This window comes from Rhamphochromis sp. 'chilingali' (assembly GCF_963969265.1).
Source record: "Rhamphochromis sp. 'chilingali' genome assembly, chromosome: 14".
Taxonomy (NCBI): domain Eukaryota; kingdom Metazoa; phylum Chordata; class Actinopteri; order Cichliformes; family Cichlidae; genus Rhamphochromis; species Rhamphochromis sp. 'chilingali'.
This window is the reverse complement of record NC_137941.1, coordinates 26,117,868-26,137,635: the sequence shown is the minus strand read 5'-3', so window position 1 is coordinate 26,137,635 and position 19,768 is coordinate 26,117,868. Positions and strand designations below refer to the sequence as shown.

General features: G+C 41.4%; 3 protein-coding genes across 3 annotated transcripts; all 3 read right to left on the bottom strand.

The window, feature by feature from the left end:
• Nucleotides 1-390: 390 nt before the first annotated feature.
• LOC308410553 (gamma-crystallin S-1-like) lies at nucleotides 391-2,318 on the bottom strand (the record flags this gene model as incomplete). The annotated part of the gene is made up of 3 exons (XM_080903957.1): nucleotides 391-663; nucleotides 1,755-1,997; nucleotides 2,196-2,318. 3 exons carry the CDS (start codon nucleotides 2,316-2,318, stop codon nucleotides 391-393), a joined length of 639 nt encoding a protein of 212 aa, XP_080760083.1.
• Nucleotides 2,319-3,025: 707 nt separating this feature from the next.
• Nucleotides 3,026-7,022, bottom strand: LOC308410433 (gamma-crystallin M2-like; the record flags this gene model as incomplete). Its single annotated transcript, XM_080903770.1, has 5 exons — nucleotides 3,026-3,298; nucleotides 4,199-4,441; nucleotides 5,511-5,738; nucleotides 6,505-6,744; nucleotides 7,011-7,022. The coding sequence occupies 5 exons, from the start codon at nucleotides 7,020-7,022 to the stop codon at nucleotides 3,026-3,028; spliced, it is 996 nt and encodes a 331-aa protein (XP_080759896.1).
• Nucleotides 7,023-12,818: 5,796 nt separating this feature from the next.
• c9h2orf80 (chromosome 9 C2orf80 homolog) lies at nucleotides 12,819-19,637 on the bottom strand. Its single transcript, XM_080903511.1, has 9 exons — nucleotides 19,561-19,637; nucleotides 17,047-17,118; nucleotides 16,878-16,959; nucleotides 16,706-16,788; nucleotides 16,385-16,475; nucleotides 16,169-16,246; nucleotides 15,975-16,062; nucleotides 14,923-15,023; nucleotides 12,819-13,044 (listed from the first exon to the last, which is right to left on the bottom strand). The coding sequence occupies exons 2-9, from the start codon at nucleotides 17,085-17,087 to the stop codon at nucleotides 12,976-12,978; spliced, it is 633 nt and encodes a 210-aa protein (XP_080759637.1). The 5' UTR covers nucleotides 17,088-17,118; nucleotides 19,561-19,637; the 3' UTR covers nucleotides 12,819-12,975.
• Nucleotides 19,638-19,768: the final 131 nt, after the last annotated feature.

The window sequence follows — 19,768 nt, the reverse complement described above, 5'->3', positions numbered from 1 at the left end:
GTGAGTCAACATTTCTAAAGTATCAAACATGTTGGCTATGACTTCATATGAAGGACTTACAAAAATGTCTTACTCAGATCAGGTTACCACCATGGACTAATCTGTTTGTTTGAAACGTTACAGTACTAACAAATCATGCTTTGATAAATGAGGTCCTCCTCACAACTGAATGGACTATGACGACTCCATTTTGCAATTGCTTTATTACAATGGTGAGTCCAATGGTGAGCCCAAGCTTTACATAAGGGAATGTTCTGATGCAGGACAGTAGTATTTTGATTAAGTGACAAAAACTGTTTTCTGTTTCTTTCTTTAGTGTTGCAAGCATAATTATCTGAGTATGAAGGCTCTCTAAAATGTTCATGTAGCTCTGGCAACTACCAAAAGTGGTCAATAGTCCATGATGCGTTTGATGGATCCGACTCTGGCACTCCTGCCACCCCACTCACTGAACCTCTTATACTCTCCAGGCCTTATCAGGTACATCTTGCCCCGGTAGTTTGGGTGCTCGTAGAAGAGCCAGTTGCCATTTTTCACGTTGCAGGAGAAGATGTCATTAACGTGGAAGCGATCCATGACACTGGGACAGTCATCCACAAGGTCCATCACCTGACCCCCAAACTCAATCCGCTCATACAGGCGCATGTTGAACATCCCAGGCTCCTAGTTTTGAATCAAAGATGGTCATCATTTACTCAGCTGCACCTTCAGGAACTACCTCTACAAAAAAAAAGTTGTTATATTTGTAATGACTCTCGAATGTAATTATGGAATCTTCTATTTTGCTACAAGGAAATAATACTGAATGAGTTTGGGAAACTGATTTTTTGAACGACAATGAAATAATATGTTTTTAGCTTGCTAGCTAACCTAGCTAAACATGCTAATGTACCTACTTTGGTCAAAATGAAAGACACAGTTCCACTTCCTCAGATTGCACAAAAAGTGAAGGCAAAAAATACTTAAAGTGGACTTTAAAACATGTGTTAATGGCTCATTTACAACTAGAGTCTGCAAAACCTGTGAGTGGAAATCCAGTACCTGGGCCAGCCCATCTTCAAGACTCTAAAAACTGTGGTACAGATTGACTGGATGGATATTTTCATTATAAAGTGTTTTGATAGGCATTAGATTTGTGTCAGCATTTATTCACCTTTATAGAGCAGACTAATTCTGTAGTTATTTAAATAAAGTTATAATTAGCAAAACGTCATGTATTCATATCTGATTTGACCATTTTCATGGTAAAAGTTACCCTCTTTTTACATTTTCTTCAAAGAAAATCCAAAGTAAAATTAAATTCAAATACTGATTTAGCCTTTCTTTAAGGTGAAAGAACAGTGAAATCATGCTAACATTTAAAATATATTACACCAAAGGCAAAATTAGTCCTACAACAGTTGTTTTTGGAAGATCAATAGCAACAATTAAGATGCACCCTCTTGTATAAAGATCCATTTGATTTATATAACAGCTTGGAATAAGTAAATTAGACATAATATGCTATTACTTAGAAAATATTAAAAACAGAACGGCAGCTAAGATTATAAATGAGTCTATAATGGAGACTGTTTTTAAACCTGTAGGTTAAAAAGTGTTTGCAAAATCTTGAAATACATTTTAAAAACAAAGGTTTAAAAATTGTTTCAATAAAAGTTAGGTCTGGTTAGTTTACATTCTCACAATCTATCAAGAGGCAGTGTGAACTCTAGCGAATGTATAAGGCTGGGTTTGGCCAACTAACAGTAGCTCACCGTAGGGATGTGACGACAGGAGCTGACAGACTCGCTGACACCCATCCAGTGATGGAAGTCCGGATACTCTCCTCTCTTCAGGTAGTACTGGTTACCAGAGTAATTGGGTTTTTCATAGATCATGAAGCAACCACTCTCCACCTTGATTGAGTTGCAGCGGCTGAGTCGGCTTAACAAGTCCTCACAGTCATTACAGCACTCAAAATGGTGCCCAGAGAAGTTGTTGTCCTCATAGAAGATAATCTAAACATACAAATCATATATTTTTCAGTGTTTGCACTGCAAATATGTTCATTGGAAACAAATATTATCATATTTGCTTGAGTATTACAAGCATTTTCATGGTTTTAATGGACATCTCGGTACAAGTTGTGAACACTCAGGAAGCCTATTAGCATTTCGTACCCCACCTGCTTGTTTGCCCAAAACTGTCATTTTTACCTTCCCCATGTTGGCTGCTTCTCCTGCCCTGTGCCTAGTCTCTGTATGATCCATCCAGCTCTTTGAAGACTCAAACCTGTTACATATATAGTGAATGTGAAATGCAGACTCTGCACGTGTCATTCATATTGTAATGCCAGGAATCTTTGGCATTTGTGCCGTTGTGTTATCCTGAAGAGATGTTTGGGGATTATGTATGTACAGGTGAGCGCTGACTGGTCCAATGTCAACTCTGAATGGGTGCTGTTTGTTGTTGCACTGCTAAAATTTACCTCAGACTGAGGGTTTATGCTCCACCCACGTTCACCAAGATATCTTCTAAATGTTTACATTCATAAAAACCTCCAGTTGTTTTGTTTGGAGCTACTTGATTAGAATATTTTTTCCCATGGTAGAAATGAGTCTGTCTGTGTTTTTGTCAACAGAATGATAGTTTGTGTTTTATGTAATTTTTATTCTACCACTGCCATCTGGTGGTGAGCTTTATTTCTGACCAAAATAGAAACAATGTTTACATTTTTACTGACAACCTTTCAAAATGCTTGTGTTAATTTGTAGGATATTTGCTCATGTCTAAACAAACACAAAGGTCCAATAGATAACACTTGAGCCTGGGTGAGAAAAGTGTTAGTGCTTGAATGATTTTATTCAATCCTCTTATGAGAGTTAGGATGTCAGGCCACAAGCCCAGCACATTCTCCTGGGGAAAGATGCCCTCTAGATGCAGAGAGCAAAAACAAAACGGAGTACACTTGAGCACTGATGCCATTTTATTCAGTGTGTAAAACAAGGCAAAGAGTAGACATTTCACAAGAACTGTCCTTCCGTCTTTATAAATCCATGAGACGTCGGATGGACCCAACCCTGGAGCTAATGGCGTTCCAGTTGCTGAAGCTCCTATAATGGCCAGGTGAGAGGTAGTAGTGGCGCCCCCTGTAGTGGTGTTGCTCATACATCAGCCAGTGGCCATCTATCACATTGCAGGAGTTGAAGTTGGAGAGGCGGAAACGGTCCATGAGATTAGGACAGTCATCCGTCAGTTCCATCATTCCACCTTCCATGTCGAAATGCTCATACAGCCTCATCCTGAAGCTGCCACTGTGCTGCAGAGGTCAGGAAAGTCAAACGGTCACATTAGGTTTGTTTTTTGTGAAATCTGTTCATGTGCATAGCTGTGAGTTAGATGATGCACCACATACCTAATAAAATATCTGCAATAAGCTGCTTAGCCTAGCTTAGCATAGATACTGGCACTAAAAGAAGAGAGTAAACACTGATGCCTGTTTCTAGGCCATTTCTACTCTACACCACTGGTAGGCATGGTACGTGTTAATTAATGTTAACATACCAGTACCACCATACTTTTTAAAAATGAAATATTAATATCAAGTATTATGTATTACAAGTATCACAAGTATCTGATAATGTAAACCAGTGCAATTAACAGACTGATTTTCACTCTAATACATCTTAACAATTTACCCAGCTTGCCACTGTCCATAAAACGGGAGAAAAAAGACAGTAACAAGCTAGCGTGTGGCTACTATGGTTGACGAAAAGGATATTACATCATGGTCCTCTACCCAGAAAACAAAAGTTCTCTGGTGGGATAGGATAGTTTATATTTTTTAAACCAAAAACACCTCTGAACACAGATTGCTGTAGCAAAATTAGCCCATTTATTGGCTGATGCTACATGCTAAAAGTCAAGTATACAGTCTGCTGCTTGGCAGTTATGTTGGAGGACAAGCAAGCAAAATTTAAAACATTAGAATTAACAGAAGAGCACAAAAGCAGCACTTTATCAGCTTTGGAGCAGTCAGCAGTGACCTCTTTAGTTTAAGTGAAATCACCTTCATTTCTAATTTCAGAGTAGTTACTTTTTTAATCGAAAAAGAAAATCATTGAATAGTTTGTGTATGTTTTTCTGTGCGCTGAATCTATTATTGTAAGAGGTTAAGATGCAGTATGACACAGTGATGGTATTTTACTGAGGTTCTTACCGAGGGGATCATGCGACAAGATCTGACACAGTCATTCATGCCGGTCATGCCCATGTAGTCAGAGTACTCTCCCCTCCTCATGAAGTATTGGTTTCCCGCGTAGCCCGGACGGTCATAGATCATAAACATGCCACTTTCCACTCTAATGGAGCGGCAGTGGTCAAACATAGAGTGCAAGTTGGCACAGTCGCTCATGCACTCATAGTAACGGCCTCCAAAGTTCTTGTCCTCATAGAAGATGATCTGACCGAGGGACAGAAAAAGGCATGTAAGCTCATTTTTGATCTACAGATATCCGTCATGTAAAACGACATACAAACCTTTCCCATAATGCCTGCTGTTGTTGGTCAAACTTCTTCCTGCGTTTTTAAATCCTAAAATTAGCTTCCATCTTTATATACAATACCCTTTTAGGAGCAGTTGGTGTTATTTAAATGAGGCGTGGTGTCAGCAGAAATATTACAAGAGTCTTCCCACTCCTGTTTGTCATGTCCTGTGTTCAGGTTAACAGATGCCATACAGCTTCCAGCAAGAGCTACAACATGTGCAGGCGCTGGAACAGTCACAGGTCTTTCAATCTTCATGTGTTTGCTTTAAATGGGCTGGATTCAGAGTATGAAGGGTGAGTAAATGCCTATAAAACGTTTCTTTTTGCTGGTGTGTGTTGATATTGATTTATAATTTTCTGTAGGAGTGAGACTGACTACTAGAAAAACTAAAAACCGTACTTCCAACAAACATTACACCAAAAATTAGCCCTTTTTTTAATCAGGAGAATTCAGAAAGTAAATAATTACCTTATTACAAAGAGTTAGAGACACTCGTGCCAGTGAGTGTGTTCTAAAACTCTCTGCTGCAATTTCACTAAATTTTATGCAGTAAAAATTAAGCAGAACAATGCCATGTTCATTTTAATTATATTAATGCCACATGGCAACCTCCTTATTGAATGTGCAAGTATGTCAAAATGAGATAAAGGCTCATTCTGGCACAGGAAACTATTAAGGTTTCAAATAAATGTGTCAATGTGTGGAATGTCCATATAATAAATGATGATACTTAAATGCTGGAAATGTTTCCACAAAATTTATGTGTCATTTCATGTGATGTTAGTTAAATCAGTCAGTAACAAAGAAAGCACAGAAAGTAGTTTAACAACAGCTCCATTTATTTAGGAAGTTATATCTTAATAATGCCAAGTCAATCGCTGAGACACGTTACCATTTTTATTTCGTTTTGTTTTTCTATAGCGATTCAATCCAGATTAGAACTCTGTGATTCTGCGGAAGGAGCCAGTGGTGGCGCAGGTGGCCCCCCAGTCACTGAACTTGCGGTACTCCCCGGGCTTCATGAAGTACTGCCTGCCACGGTAGTTTGGGTGCTCGTAGAGGGTCCAGTAGCCGTCCATGACATTGCAGGAATAGATGTCACGGCTCCGAAAATGATCCTGCACCGACTCGCAGTCCTCACTGAACTCCATCATCTGACCCTGGAAGTTGGGTCGCTCGTAGATGCGCATGCGGTAGGGCCCCTCGCTGGTCTGGATGAACATAGCAGTAAGGTAAAACACAAAATTAGAGTAGCATCAGTACCTCTGCAGCTCTGTATGGGTGTGTGTGAGGGGAAGATTTATTGGAAATTGACATAGCTTACTCTTAAAAAATAAATGTGTCTAAAAAAAAAAAAATGTCAAAACCATTGGGGTTTTTTTATTTTAAATTTGTAGGACTGCATTAATATATCATCTAAATGTTGGCCTACATTGGCCTTGTTCAGTGATATCTGCATGTGAGCAAATAAAATTTCATTAAGTAATGTCAGAGGCTGGTATTTATTTGTCGTGCCACATCAAAAGAATAGTTAAACATAGACGTGCTTAAAATAAAAAATAATAATATACAGATAATACATGGAACCTGATTTAATACAGTTTTACAATGTGTCATAATTATGAGAAAACAGCAACAACAACTTATTTGACATTTATAATTGACTTTTATTTACTTGTTTGCCAAACATTACCTTCTCCTACACCTGACCTTGAACTATTTCATGTAGATTCTTTACAGGGAAAGCACTTTTCAGCAACTAAATCTAAACTCTTATTAAAGTGCAACTTTAGTTGGAAGGAAAAAATATCTAATATTTTAATCATGTTATTTGGCTTGTGCACATAGAAAACAGTAAAAATCAGTGGTTTAATCATCTAAATAATGACATAAAACCACTTCTAAGTCAGAAAATGTAATTCTCAAATGACATTTTTCATAGTATTAACTGCACATAGTTTCCTGTTCACTCACATAGGAGAAGGTACGGCAGGAGCGGATGGTGTCGTTGTAGCCCATCCAGCGCTGGTAGTCTGGGTACTCGCCTCTGGTCAGAACATACTGGTAGCCAGTGTAGTTGGGCTTCTCATACAGCACCCAGCAACCACTTTCCACCTTGATAGAGTTGCAGCGGCTGAAGTGGGGGTGCATGTCAGGGCAGTCGGTGTCGCACTCATACGAGCGACCCTGGAAGTTTCTGTCCTCATAGAATATGATCTAAAGCCAGGGGAGGAGGAGGAGGGTGGACAGAGGCAGTCACAGCCAAGTCTGGTGATGCTGTACTACAGATTTCAGTCGAGCCTGTATGTGTGATTCTGGTAGTGTTGATCATGTCATGGGTTGTTAAAGTCAGTTAAAGGCACTGTCAGTTTGTCGGTGTGTCTGGCAGTTTAGTTTTTAGAACCTAATCATTATTTGAGAAGCTGCAACACAACTTGTCAGCTTGAAGAAGCCCACTTCTAAACAAAATGAATCTCTCTTACCTTACTACTCATCCTGCAGTGTGCTGGAGCCAGTCACCTACAGAAAAATGGTGGTCTCACAAAGCGGCACCAGAGCCCCGCTATATAAACCTCAATCAAAGGGTTAGCAGATCCCACTTTAGCTGTTTTTTCAATGAGTGGGGATTTAACGTACTGGCATCGTTGCCAAGAGTCTTGATCCTGCGCATACAGCGAAAATCCCTGAATCATCAATGCAAAAGTCCTACCAGGCAAATTACTGACCCACTGTGCCCTCTTTATCGATATGGACACATTTTATCCACTCATCAAGGAGATTAATCTTTGCTCGCAGAATGTCAGAGGTAATCACAAAATGAATCAGCCTCTATAAACATTTGCAGAAATTCCAAAAAAGAAAAATGTGGATTTGTGTGTTTTATTTGTATGAGGAAAATGGGACCAGGCACCTTCAGTGTAAAGTCAATATCAGTACCAAAGTGATATTTAGGTGCTTTTACTTTGTGTCACTTTGGAGTTTGTATTCAGGTACACTTATTTGACAGTTTTAGTAACTCTACAAACAATCTGATATGTAATTGTAAAGAGATACCAAATATCCAGTTTTTCTCTTACAATGGTAACGAATGCTTCTAAATATTACTGGGCATGGATTAGGACTGATTCTAAAAGTCAATCATTTGAGATTTTCTTACATTTCTATAACAATTCAATTGTATTTATATAGCCGCAACAACAGTTGCATCAGGGTAGTTTATACTGCAAGGTAACAAACCTACAATAATCATTTATCCACAAACTGATTCTCTAAATTAATAACATAACCCGAGGTAACAAAAATGATTTCATTGTTTTCATCAAAGACAAAACTGGAATGTTTAACAGGTAATAAGTGAATCTTGTCAAAAGCATAAACTTATATTGCTGTATGCTATGAGGAGTGCCTAGACTTGTACATGGGAGAAACCAAACAGCCACTCCACAAACGCATGCCACCTCGACGGGACAAGGCTCAGCTGTATATCTGCACCTAAAGGATAGAGTTCACTCTTTTAAAGGTTCCCGGCGTTCACATTTTGGACAGAGAAGAAAGATGGTTTGAAAAAGGACTGAAACAGGCCTCTATGTCTACTGTGAATGACCGTCATTGAACAGAGGCCTACGACACACTGTCTGCCACCTACAATCCAGTTTTGAGATCCCTTCCCAGGCGCCTCAACCCCAACTCATCAGGTGACTTCAATAGGTACATGAGAGGTTGAGGTTGTCACACAGGTGTCTCCCGAAACCTCTGTTGGTAATGACCCACGCCTTTTTTTCACACCCTGGACCTTTTGATGACATACATGATCAATAGTGTTTCAACGACCCTTCACAGAATCGATCCTGAGGGTGGCTGTAGCTCAGGTGGTAGAGCAGGTCACCTACTAACTAACTGGGAGGTTTGCGGTTTGATCGCAGTCTACATGCCAAATATCCTTGGGCAAGATACTAACCCCATGTTGCTCTCTGATGCATCCATCGGGGTATGTAGGAATGTTAGATAGTAAGTGCTTAGGGGGGAAAAGTACTGGTGTGACAAGTTGTGTAAAGCACTTTGAGTGCTCAGATAGAGTAGAAAATTGCTATATAAGGATCAGTCCATTTTAAATACACGTAGACATTGAGGGCTAGCAGGAGGGACCATGCGCTTACCTGCTGCTCTCTGGCAGGTAGCTCCAAGCCCTCCTGGGTTTTAAATGCACCTTAGAACACACATGCATCAACATTACAATGAGCGGGTGGAGGGAGGTTTGGAGTCTTCTCTCACCCCCGTTCTCTGCGACCTGCTGGAGCAGGGGGGCTAGGACTAGGAGGAGGAGTTGGCCGTCCGACTGCGGTCTGGAGTGTGGAGCCTTCCTGCTGCTGCGGAGTCGGGGCGGTCTGCCTCCCCCCACCGCAGGGAAAAGGGAAACACCACCTGGGTCTGGGTGCAGTTCCCCCCTCCAGGGGTGGGGGCACCTAGACCCGGTTTGTAGAGTACGCTTGGGGAGTGTGATCGTGTGTACAACGTCTCTTTATGTCTGTCTCCACTTTGGTTGAGTGCATATGAGAGCATGAGGGTGGGAATGGATGTTTGTATCTGTGTGTGCCTGTATGTCTGTGTCTATATGTCAGGTTGGGTGTCAGGCGCCACCTCTCTGGGGACATCTCAGGCCCTCCAAGGTTTGGAGGCCTATCTCCCCCTACCACCACTTCCCCTGCCAGTGGCGGACCCCCTCAGACATCGGTGCGTTGGTGGTTCTTTGTGTCCGGGGATGGGCGTCCAGGTACACACCGGCTCACTCCTTGGCGGCCGCTTATCGGGGCCTGGAGCCTGGGGCTCGCTCGGGCCACTTCGGAGGTGGGGTGCCCCCGGCCTCTCGGCCTGGGGCTCGGTCACTCAGGCGCAGCTGGCTGCCGGCGGAGCTCACGGGCGCGTCACTGCAACTCCCCCTGGCTTCTGCTCCGCGGCTGCTGAGTGAGCCCTCATCTGGGACTCTCCTCAGCTCTTTCCGGGACAGTGGCGCAGCTGCCCCTCTGTTGGTCTTCCTTGGTCTCTTGTGTTCTGGGGGCCTCTGGATGTCTGGAGTTTTGATCTCCTCCACACCTGCTTCATGCCCTGGAGGACGGGGCTGTGGCCCCCCCACACCCTCTAGCAGATCATTACATGAAGGAACCTTTTAAAAAACAAAAAACAAGCGCGTCCATGCTCACAGGTGTACACACGGGTGATCACACCCACAAACTACACCCTTTTTGGCTCCTACCTCAAAGCACACTGTGTTCTGTTGATCTTATGTGCTGCACAATAATGTTTAACATTTAGTATTTACTGTCATATTCCCATATATCATTGTGATGTTGTTTATTCTATTACTCTTGTTCTCTTCTGCTTGCTTTCTTTTTTCTTTCTCAGCAGGTGATCCAGGTGATTGATATATGCATTTTTTTTTTCTCTGCCCGTTCTGTTGGTTTTTGTCTTTTGCCCTTCTCCCCCGTCCCTCTTCTCAGCTGTTTCTCTTTCCCTCTTTCTTTCTCCCCTTCTTTCCCCCAGTCAAGTCTGTCCCGTATTCAGTAAGTGAAAATAAAATAAACAATAAAAGGTGAATCAAATGGACCATTACGGCAAGGCTGGGATGGTCAATTTGGTAAAGTAAATCCGTTGGGCATCTTTCTTTGCCTTTAGACAACAATTCTGATGGCAAAAGAGCCAAACGGGACAGGCCAAAAAAAAAAAAAAAAAAAAAAAAAAAGGAATGTTTAACAGGTAATAAGTGAATCTTGTCAAAAGCATAAACTTATATTGCTGTATGCTATGAGGAGTGCCTAGACTTGTACATGGGAGAAACCAAACAGCCACTCCACAAACGCATGCCACCTCGACGGGACAAGGCTCAGCTGTATATCTGCACCTAAAGCAGGGGTGGCCAACCAGTCAGAGACCAAGAGCCACTTTTTTTTTACTGTGTTACCGCAAAGAGCCACATCATACGCATGGGCACACATGAACATCACCCATCCTTTCCTCCCTCTCTCTCTCTCTCTCTCTCTCTCTCTCTCACACTCACACACACACACACACACACACACACACACACACACACACACACACACACCTCTGCTCAGCCAGATTTATTGTAAATGTCACACACCAACATGATAATGACAGAAATGGACTCCTACAGTACTAAAACCACAGGCCAGTCATTTTCAACAATGAACATTGTGTGCACTGTCTCACACACACACACGTTTGAAACAGACCGTGCAAATATTGCCAACTGAGGCTTGTCTTGTATATCACAACTCTCATCCAATGCGACACTAAAATACTCACATGCTTGAAGGTCAGAGTGCAACTGTGATTCAATAGCCGTGTTAATGTCCGATATTCTGTGTTCAACAGTGTGGCGGGACAGTTGGACGTCTGATACCATGCGTTTTAATTTGTCGTTTTCAGGAGACAAGATTCCAACAACATCACTGAGGCATTTTTTAACGAACTCCCCTTCATTGTATGGCTTTTTAGCCCGTGCAATGTTCCAAGCCAGCTGATAGGATGCGAGCGTTATGGTCTCTGACCGCTTCGTAAATTTTTGGAAAAACTGTATCTGCTTTTCTGCCTGACTTTTCAAAGTGGCCAACTCGTGCTTGCAAAGTTCAGTCCCTTTTGGAAATTCCTGGTCGATGTTAGCATGGAGTGAGCTGAAGTGGCGCTGAAGATTTGAAGCTTTGAAATGCGCTAATGACGTCTGACATATAAGGCAGAATGGCTTACCATTGCGTTCAACAAAAAAATATAAACTCTCCCACTCTGTTAAAAACGTCCTGTGTTCATCTTCATATTTTCTTTTTGCTGTGCATTTTTTTCCTGCCATTTTAAGGGCGAACTTGCTCCTACTGGGAAACTTTGCGGTATTTTCATCTCACACACATGCGCATTTGATGAAAAATACCGTATTGAACTCAAGCGAAGCGAACGCGCACATTTTAAAACAACAACATAAAAAAAATCAAAACACAAACATAAACTTTGATATGAACGTAAGAGCCGCATGAAACCAGGCAAAGAGCCGCATGCGGCTCGAGAGCCGCGGGTTGGCCACCCCTGACCTAAAGGATAGAGTTCACTCTTTTAAAGGTTCCCGGCGTTCACATTTTGGACAGAGAAGAAAGCTGGTTTGAAAAAGGACTGAAACAGGCCTCTATGTCTACTGTGAATGACCGTCATTGAACAGAGGCCTACGACACACTGTCTGCCACCTACAATCCAGTTTTGAGATCCCTTCCCAGGCGCCTCAACCCCAACTCATCAGGTGACTTCAATAGGTACATGAGAGGTTGAGGTTGTCACACAGGTGTCTCCCGAAACCTCTGTTGGTAATGACCCACGCCTTTTTTTCACACCCTGGACCTTTTGATGACATACATGATCAATAGTGTTTCAACGACCCTTCACAGAATCGATCCTGAGGGTGGCTGTAGCTCAGGTGGTAGAGCAGGTCACCTACTAACTAACTGGGAGGTTTGCGGTTTGATCGCAGTCTACATGCCAAATATCCTTGGGCAAGATACTAACCCCATGTTGCTCTCTGATGCATCCATCGGGGTATGTAGGAATGTTAGATAGTAAGTGCTTAGGGGGGAAAAGTACTGGTGTGACAAGTTGTGTAAAGCACTTTGAGTGCTCAGATAGAGTAGAAAATTGCTATATAAGGATCAGTCCATTTACCAATCCCTACTAGGGTTTAAATATCCAGGACTCTCCACCTTTTGGTTTTAGAACTGAAGAAACCTCTTGGATGAGAAATAAAAACGTCTTCAAACAACTTAAAGAAGTCCAGTCCAGATAGATACCAGTGACAGGTTGAGCCAATTTAATTTTGATGAAAATTAGGTCAAGGTCATATCAAATATGAAAATCAGTAAACCCTGACCTTGTGTATGAGCTGTGTCTTTCTTGGTGAGGACAAGCCATTTTTAACTCCAAGAGTTGTATTTTTCCTGGGTAAATAATATATTTTTAAAAATCTCTGACTCCAGTGAGACCATCAGTAGTTTGAGTCATTGCACATCTCCAGCATCACCAAAGGCTGTTTGACCAAGAAGCATGGAGTTGTGCTTCAGGTCATCAGACCTCCATAATCGCATAAACTCCACCAACACAGTCTGGTATGGCACTTTGCGAGGAGTACAGAGTGAAGGAAACACATTAAAGCATGACATTGAATGTAGTAACAACTTATTCATATAATGCATTATCAAATAACACAGAGCCCAGTTGACAGAAAATACTTCTCTGTTTATGTCTCTTTTATTTCTGAGTACTTCAAGTGCATTTTTGAGTTTAAGTGACATTTTTAGTTGAGTACGTTAACATTCAACTGAGCAGTTTTACCATTTCATGTTAGTATTATTGCTCCAGCTCAATGTCTCTACTTCTGGCAGCTGCTGGAGGTTGATGTCAGTTGTGCAGAGACTCTTGCGAGCTTTCATAGTGCTCAGTCCTTTCCTGGTGAACATCACTGCTTTCCTAAAAGTGAAGCAGAGCGTATGGGAGGTCTTTTTAGATCCACAGGGTGGCAGCAGAGGATTTTCAATGCAGACGTTGGAAAAAGAAATTACTGTTCAAATATTTCCTTCTTGGCTTTGGCCATTTCAAAGCCTAGTCTTTTCTCTGAAATATTTCTGGACTGATGTTGAACATTTCAAAATTACTTCCTATCGCTTTTCCTAATCACTTTTCCTTAACTTAGACTGAAAATGCCATGAGGTCAGGGAAATGTGGGAATACTAAGAAAAAAAGAACCGCATTACCCAAACTGTATTTACAGGAGACTAAGAGGGCCTACAACAGTGGCACTGAGGACCACCTGACATGTAACAACTCAAGAAAGGTCTGATGAAGACTACAACAACAAAGGGAACATCTGCAACATCTGAATGGCAACACGGAGGAACTAAATTGTTTCTTCTTCCAATTTGAGGCCAAAAGATTTCATAGATTCACTCTGCAGGAATAGGATGTGCGTTCAGGTCAGTCAGCTCTAGAAATACATAAAGTCAGCTACATTTACCTAACTGATTAAGAGGTGATTTGAGACACTGGTCCTGCATCATATCAAAACCAGCCTCTCTTCCACATTTAGCTCACATCAGTTTGCACACAAAGCTAACAGACCCACCGAAGAGGCCATCACCATCCACACAGCACTAAACCACCTGGAACACAGAGCTGGACATCCTGTGGACATGCTAATCAGCATGCTACATGACTTGGCCTCTCGATCCCCATCGGCAACAGGACCAAAGACTTCCTCACCAGCCGTTCACAGACAGTCAAACTAGGTCCTCACCTCTACTACTCCATCACTGCGTACCTGTCCGCTCCTATAACACCATAATTAAATTAGACACAACCATCATTAAGCTTATCACAAGAAATGAGTCAGCATACAGAGAAGAGCTATGAAGACTATCTGAGTGATTCTTGGTGAATAACCAGAGACTCATCACCACAAAGACAACTGCATTATTAGTGGAGGAAATATGACACAGTTCTGCCCCTCTCTGTATAAATGGAGCACGCGTAGGAAGGGTGCAGACATCCTGGGGGTTTCATATACGAGGACCTCTCCTGGTCGGCCAACACCACTGCAACTTCCAAAAGAAAGTGCAGGAATGAGCGATAAGAACTGCACAGAAAAGAACTGACTGCTTGTTTCTGGAGGAGAGTGCCATATCACGCTACCTCAGCAGAAATACCAAAATTGTCCAGGACTTCACTCACCCGGGCCATCATCTATGGCAGGTGTTATAGGCCAAGACTCACACGTCCAGATTTAGCAAAAGGTTGTTTCAGCAGGCGGTGCGGATGTTAAATAAGAAAAAAACCTAAAAGGTGTGATTTTATTTATTCTACGTGCTACCGTCTCGTGTTTTAGTCAACATCTTGTCTTATACCATGGCACCATAGAGTATTATTTTAATTTGGCTCTATGTACAATAAAGGCAGTCTTTAATAATCTGCTTGATGTCAGATTATTAAATATCGAGGTGTGTCTGATGCGCTGAAGCTACTGTCTCTTGAAGATGCAACCTTCACTTTACTTTCATCATTGAAATAAAGCTGCTTGTCTTTATTTGTAATTGGGGGGGAGGTGGGGGTTGCACACAACGAGACTTAGTAAGCAGCAGGTGTTAATAAAACAGAGTATGCAGCTGAGTTTAGCAAGTGGTTAAAAGTTTAAAACATATCTGCATGTTGTATATGGTATATGATGGGAAACACAGGAGCCATTTACATGATTTGTACTGACTACTGAAGTATTTTTCCTTGGTATTTAGAGATCTTTTAGAGTTCTTATTTTGCCTACCACACATATGGTGATTGCTCAGATACGGTACTCACACTGATGAAGGACTGAGATGAAGTGGAAAACGAAGATGAAACTTGCTTCGGTGGAGCACTTGCCTTTGTCTGCCCGGACAGCCATCGTTTCAGCTTCTGATCTGCAAGAGTTTCGTTTTGGGGTTTTCAAAAAACAAAACAAAAAACAGTCCTTCAGAATATTAATGGCTCAGTCACACTAGATTGAAAAACCTCCCAGGATGATTGGAATGAATTTTCTTTCACATTTGGCATTTGAAGCAACCAACTGGTTTGAAACCATTTTTGCTCACTGGTCACCTGGTAGGAGCAAACCTGCCTCCCAGCAAATAACTGCTGTCAATTGCAGTCAGCCTGAGTCTGCAGAATAGCTTTACTCAGTCACTACTGAACTGAAGTACATGTTTGAGTGCTTCTGTTTTGTATTCCTTATATTTCTACTTGGCTCAAAAATCAAACATTCTGCAAACTGATAAATACTTTTAAAGAATAACGTTTGGCAAAAGAGCACTTTTTGCAAAAAATCAAAGAAAAAACAAAACAGAAGTCATAAAAGTTCATGTAGACAGAATAGTACATTGTTGATGATGTTGTCTATATTGTTTAAAGAAACAAAACACAGATCAAAGAAGATTAAAACTCAAAAGAAGGAAAAGTTCTTGCTTTTGTTTTTTTTGTTTTGTTTTTTTACTTAAAGTTTCCCAGGAAACTCAAGATAAATACTGCTGAGTACACTACTAAGAGGTCAGAGAGGTTTTGCTATACTCATTTATCTGTTGAGGAGTGTGTCTCCAGAAAGAGTAAAAAAAAGAAAAGAAAATCTTATTTTAAGTTGCTTATATTTTATATGTACTCATAAAATCTAAATATTCTTGCCAAGCACCAGACGCACTCCGTTTTGAGACTTGTTTCAAGTATAGACTGTATTAAAGTTGCCAGCAACTCGCGCCCGCTTTGGTTGTACAAAGCAGTTTAATTGTATAGAAATCTATTTGATTCCCATTTGAGAAACAATTTGTATCTTTATTCTCTTGTCACTACCATAAAGGCTAAACCAGACAACACACACTTACTGTGTTTCTTGGAGTGGTACACGGCCTTGTAGGATCCAAGTATTGCAAACGGATGATAGGACAGAGTGATGGGATAGACAATTGAGCCCTTGGGTTAAGAAAAAGAAAAAGGAATGAAATGTTTTTAGGCAAAATTATGTTTCAAAAAGGATAAAACAGTTGCAGCCACTTTCCTAACTAGGACACTTTTGTACCTTGGACTTCTGGTTGGGGTATGAAGCGGCTGGTTTACACCTGTACAGAGTCAAGATTTCCTCCACTGGCAGGCTACTCTAAACAGAAACACACAACAGCTAAAATAAGCAGTTTAGGCATTAAGTGCATCAAAGTACTTTCAGGAAGGTTTTTCGAGAGTTTACCTTCAGCTTTTAGATTTATTAAAAGTTGCATTTACATGTAAAAATCCTTACCATAATAATCCCAGCAAAGGATGACAAGATCATAGCCTCCCGCTCTAAGCGATTAGGATACTGGGCACTTCCTAAACTGCATGTTGCTCCACTGTGGTGCAGGAGGAAGGTGATGAAAGGCAACCAATCCACCAACTGACTCTATTCATTTGCCTTTGTAAAAGCACTGTACGGCATCATGTGTTATTACAGCTGCTTTTACCAAAGTTTTGTTTATTTTTATACTTGTTATTTAATTTTTACTAAATTTTGTGAGCATAATAAACATAATTCAGGATTATCAATGATAGAACGTTTAACTTTAAAAAACAGAAAACGTACATGATCTCTCTGTCGAGCACATGTCGTCCTTCCTTCTTCTCCAGCCACCAAAGGGCAACACTGATTGCAAGATCATAGTGAGCCTACAACATGTCACACAGAAGTTGCCAGCTCTACTTAGTTATACATTAAAACATTATTTTAGCATTGGTTGCTTCTGCTGAGTTTTTACCAAGTCATCCAGCGCTGTGAAAGTTCCCTTGCCCTTCGGATCAAAGGCGTCTTCCCTAAGTTTCTGTCCAATGTAGTTGTCTCTGTTTGGGAACAGGAGAAAATGAACCAGTTGCCAGTTTACTTACCGACTGCACGGTATGCTTTGTAACATTTTAGCATCCACTCACATAAGGGCCTCAACATCTCTTTTGAGCTTGTTTGCCTCCATTTTCTGAATGAAATCCTTTCATCTAGGACTCCTGCAGAGAAATCAACACATGTAGAGTCCACAGTACATCTTCTACATCTTAACTAGTCACCTCAGAGTTTTGTGCAATTTGTTGTTTTATTCATTTTTGAATGATAAAAGTGTAATTTTCCTAACAACATGTAACCTAACTGAATGTGAAACCATGCTTTTAATGTTTCAGTTAACATATTCAGACCCTTTGATGTGCCTCCTGTTCATTTTTATTGAATTCTCCAGTCACTGGGAGACTTCATAGAGATGGGCATCTGGCCAGTTTGAGCAGAAATAGTGCACACCAGGGAAAGGACCAACTTACCAGGAACCAATCCTCGATAAACAGAAGACTGTGCAAGAAAGTTATAGAATTCGATGTTGCATGCATGATGGCTTCTCTATGTGTGCGGCTGCTGAGTTCTACACCTGCAGGTTATTGAATTTATACACAAAGAATGTAATTGATTGAGTGGCAATGAATATCTGCACCCATGAAATGAAATTATTTGCTCCTGGCTGCGTTTTTTCTCACCTGCAGTTTTTGACATGAATATAATTCCTTAACAGGGTACCGTATCAGCTTTTGTGTTTGTCAGAAAGCTCTGAAAGGCCTCTGTGAGCACATGGAAAAGGATTACAAAAAATATAAACTCTTTGCACTAATAAACTAGAGGCAGTGTGTGTGCTGATACCATCCTTAGAGTGAAGCAAGGTAGTGGTAGTATAACGCCAATGCTTTAAACCAGGGGTGTGTAACTCCAGGCCTCGAGGGCTGGTGTCTTGCAGCTTTTAGATAGCACCCTGGGTCAACACACCTTAATCAAATGATTAGTTCATTACCAGGCTTCTGGAGAACTTCATGACATGTTGAGGAGGTAGTTTAGCCATTTGAATCAGCTGTGTTGGATTGGATCAAGGACACATCGAAAACCTGCAGCACACTGGCCCTTTAACACCTGTGCTTTAAACCTACAGACCACGTTAGAGCAGGGGTCTCAAACTCCACTCCTCGAGGGCCGGTATCCTGAAACTTCATGTGTTCCTGTTGCAACACACCTGAATACAGTTAATAGGTCATTACCAGGACTCTATAGAAGTATAGAGCATGCTGAGGTGGCAGTTCAGTCAAGTTCTAGACTCTTGCTAATGACCTACTAATTGTATTCAGGTGTGTTGCAACAGGGACATGTGGAAAGGTTTCAGAACACCAGCCCTCGAGGACTGGAGTTTGAGACCCCTGCGTTAGAGAGACTTATGATGCCAGTTTACTGACACCACCCATCCTATGTGAAGGAGCTCAAGAAGTTTTGTCATGGGAAATAAGATATACTGTCCGCAACCAGGCGTGCAAATCCTCTAGACAACTTAAGGTCTTGGTCTATAGGCAGTCACCATTCTGCCGGCACTCAAAGCCATCATGGCTCAAGTTTGCACTGTCGTCTTCCTGCAGGACTGCTCACTGATGTGCCCAACCAGCCTCTGCATTGGTTAAGTTCCCAGAATGATCTATGCAAACAGGCAACACAAGACCAAAACGCAAAGTGGCTTCCAAAAATTTCTCAACTAAAGGTCTAAATACCTTTATAAATTAGATATTTTAGTTGTTGATTTTTAATACATTTGCAACATTTTGTTATTAACGATTAGTATGCAAAAACTGACGTGGGACAAATAGCCATTTCAATCCTTTAAAATTAATACCAAAACATACTTTAGTGGAACAAAGCAAGTAGATGTGAATTCTATCAGATGAGATTGGATAGTTTATCTCTTAATCCAGTGGTCCCCAAGGAAAGGCTTAATCTCAGACAGTATTTCCGCGGACCGGCCTTAAAGGTGTCGCAGACAAATACAACAAAATAAAATGTTACGACCAAGCAAAAACTGTGGTATTTTGTAAATATAATGATAAACGCGAGTTCACTGTGTCACTTTATTATCAGCTTCCCCCTGAGATGCGCCAACTCTCAATGTTGTTGGCGCATTTCAGGAGGAGCATTTCCTCTCTGCCCCATAATGGTCTCTAGTCGCTATGGTAACGTGTAAACATTTCTTTCAGAATAATACACACAACTACACGGGTAAAGAACCAGGGAAACCAAGCCAACGATAAAAAAAACCACGAAAACCATAAATATCACAGCCTCAACTCTCGCGGCCCAGTACCAAACGACTCATGGACCGGTACCGGTCCGTGGCCCGGGTGGTGGAGACCGCTGTCTTAATCTATCAGGGTGGCAATGAGCTTGCATCAGGCAGTTCACTTAAAATACAGGATTGATTAACTGATGATCTCACAGACAACCTGACACCCTTACTGGGCTCACTTCCTCTCTAATCAATGATTTCCGAATCCAAACTAGAATTCCTTTTCCCCGTGTAGCACATTTTAGATAAAGACAAAGAACAAACAGCAACACATTAAACACATGCACGTGTTTTCAAGAAAGATACTCACTCAACTGGTCAAAAGGAGATTACAGTACTTCACCTGACACGATCATACAAAATCCTAAACATAGACGACTGCAGTCATGCGACACTGAATGCTTTAACCTTTCTAGGTGGGACACAAGCTTTTAACATCAACGTCCAGCAGACTTCTCAGATGAACAGCATAGCCTGAATAATTTACAGACCTGTCAGTCTGATCATTACCAAACCAG

Bases quoted from the DNA above. Each gene is read 5' to 3' on its own strand.
- c9h2orf80 (XM_080903511.1), bottom strand. From the start codon at position 17,087: ATGGAGGCAAACAAGCTCAAAAGAGATGTTGAGGCCCTTAT. The intron at 16,476-16,705 runs GTACGTTTTCTG...CCTGCACCACAG, and splicing joins GTGCTCGACAGAGAGATCAT to TGGAGCAACATGCAGTTTAG. The intron at 16,063-16,168 runs GTACAAAAGTGT...TCTTAACCCAAG, and splicing joins ACCCCAACCAGAAGTCCAAG to GGCTCAATTGTCTATCCCAT.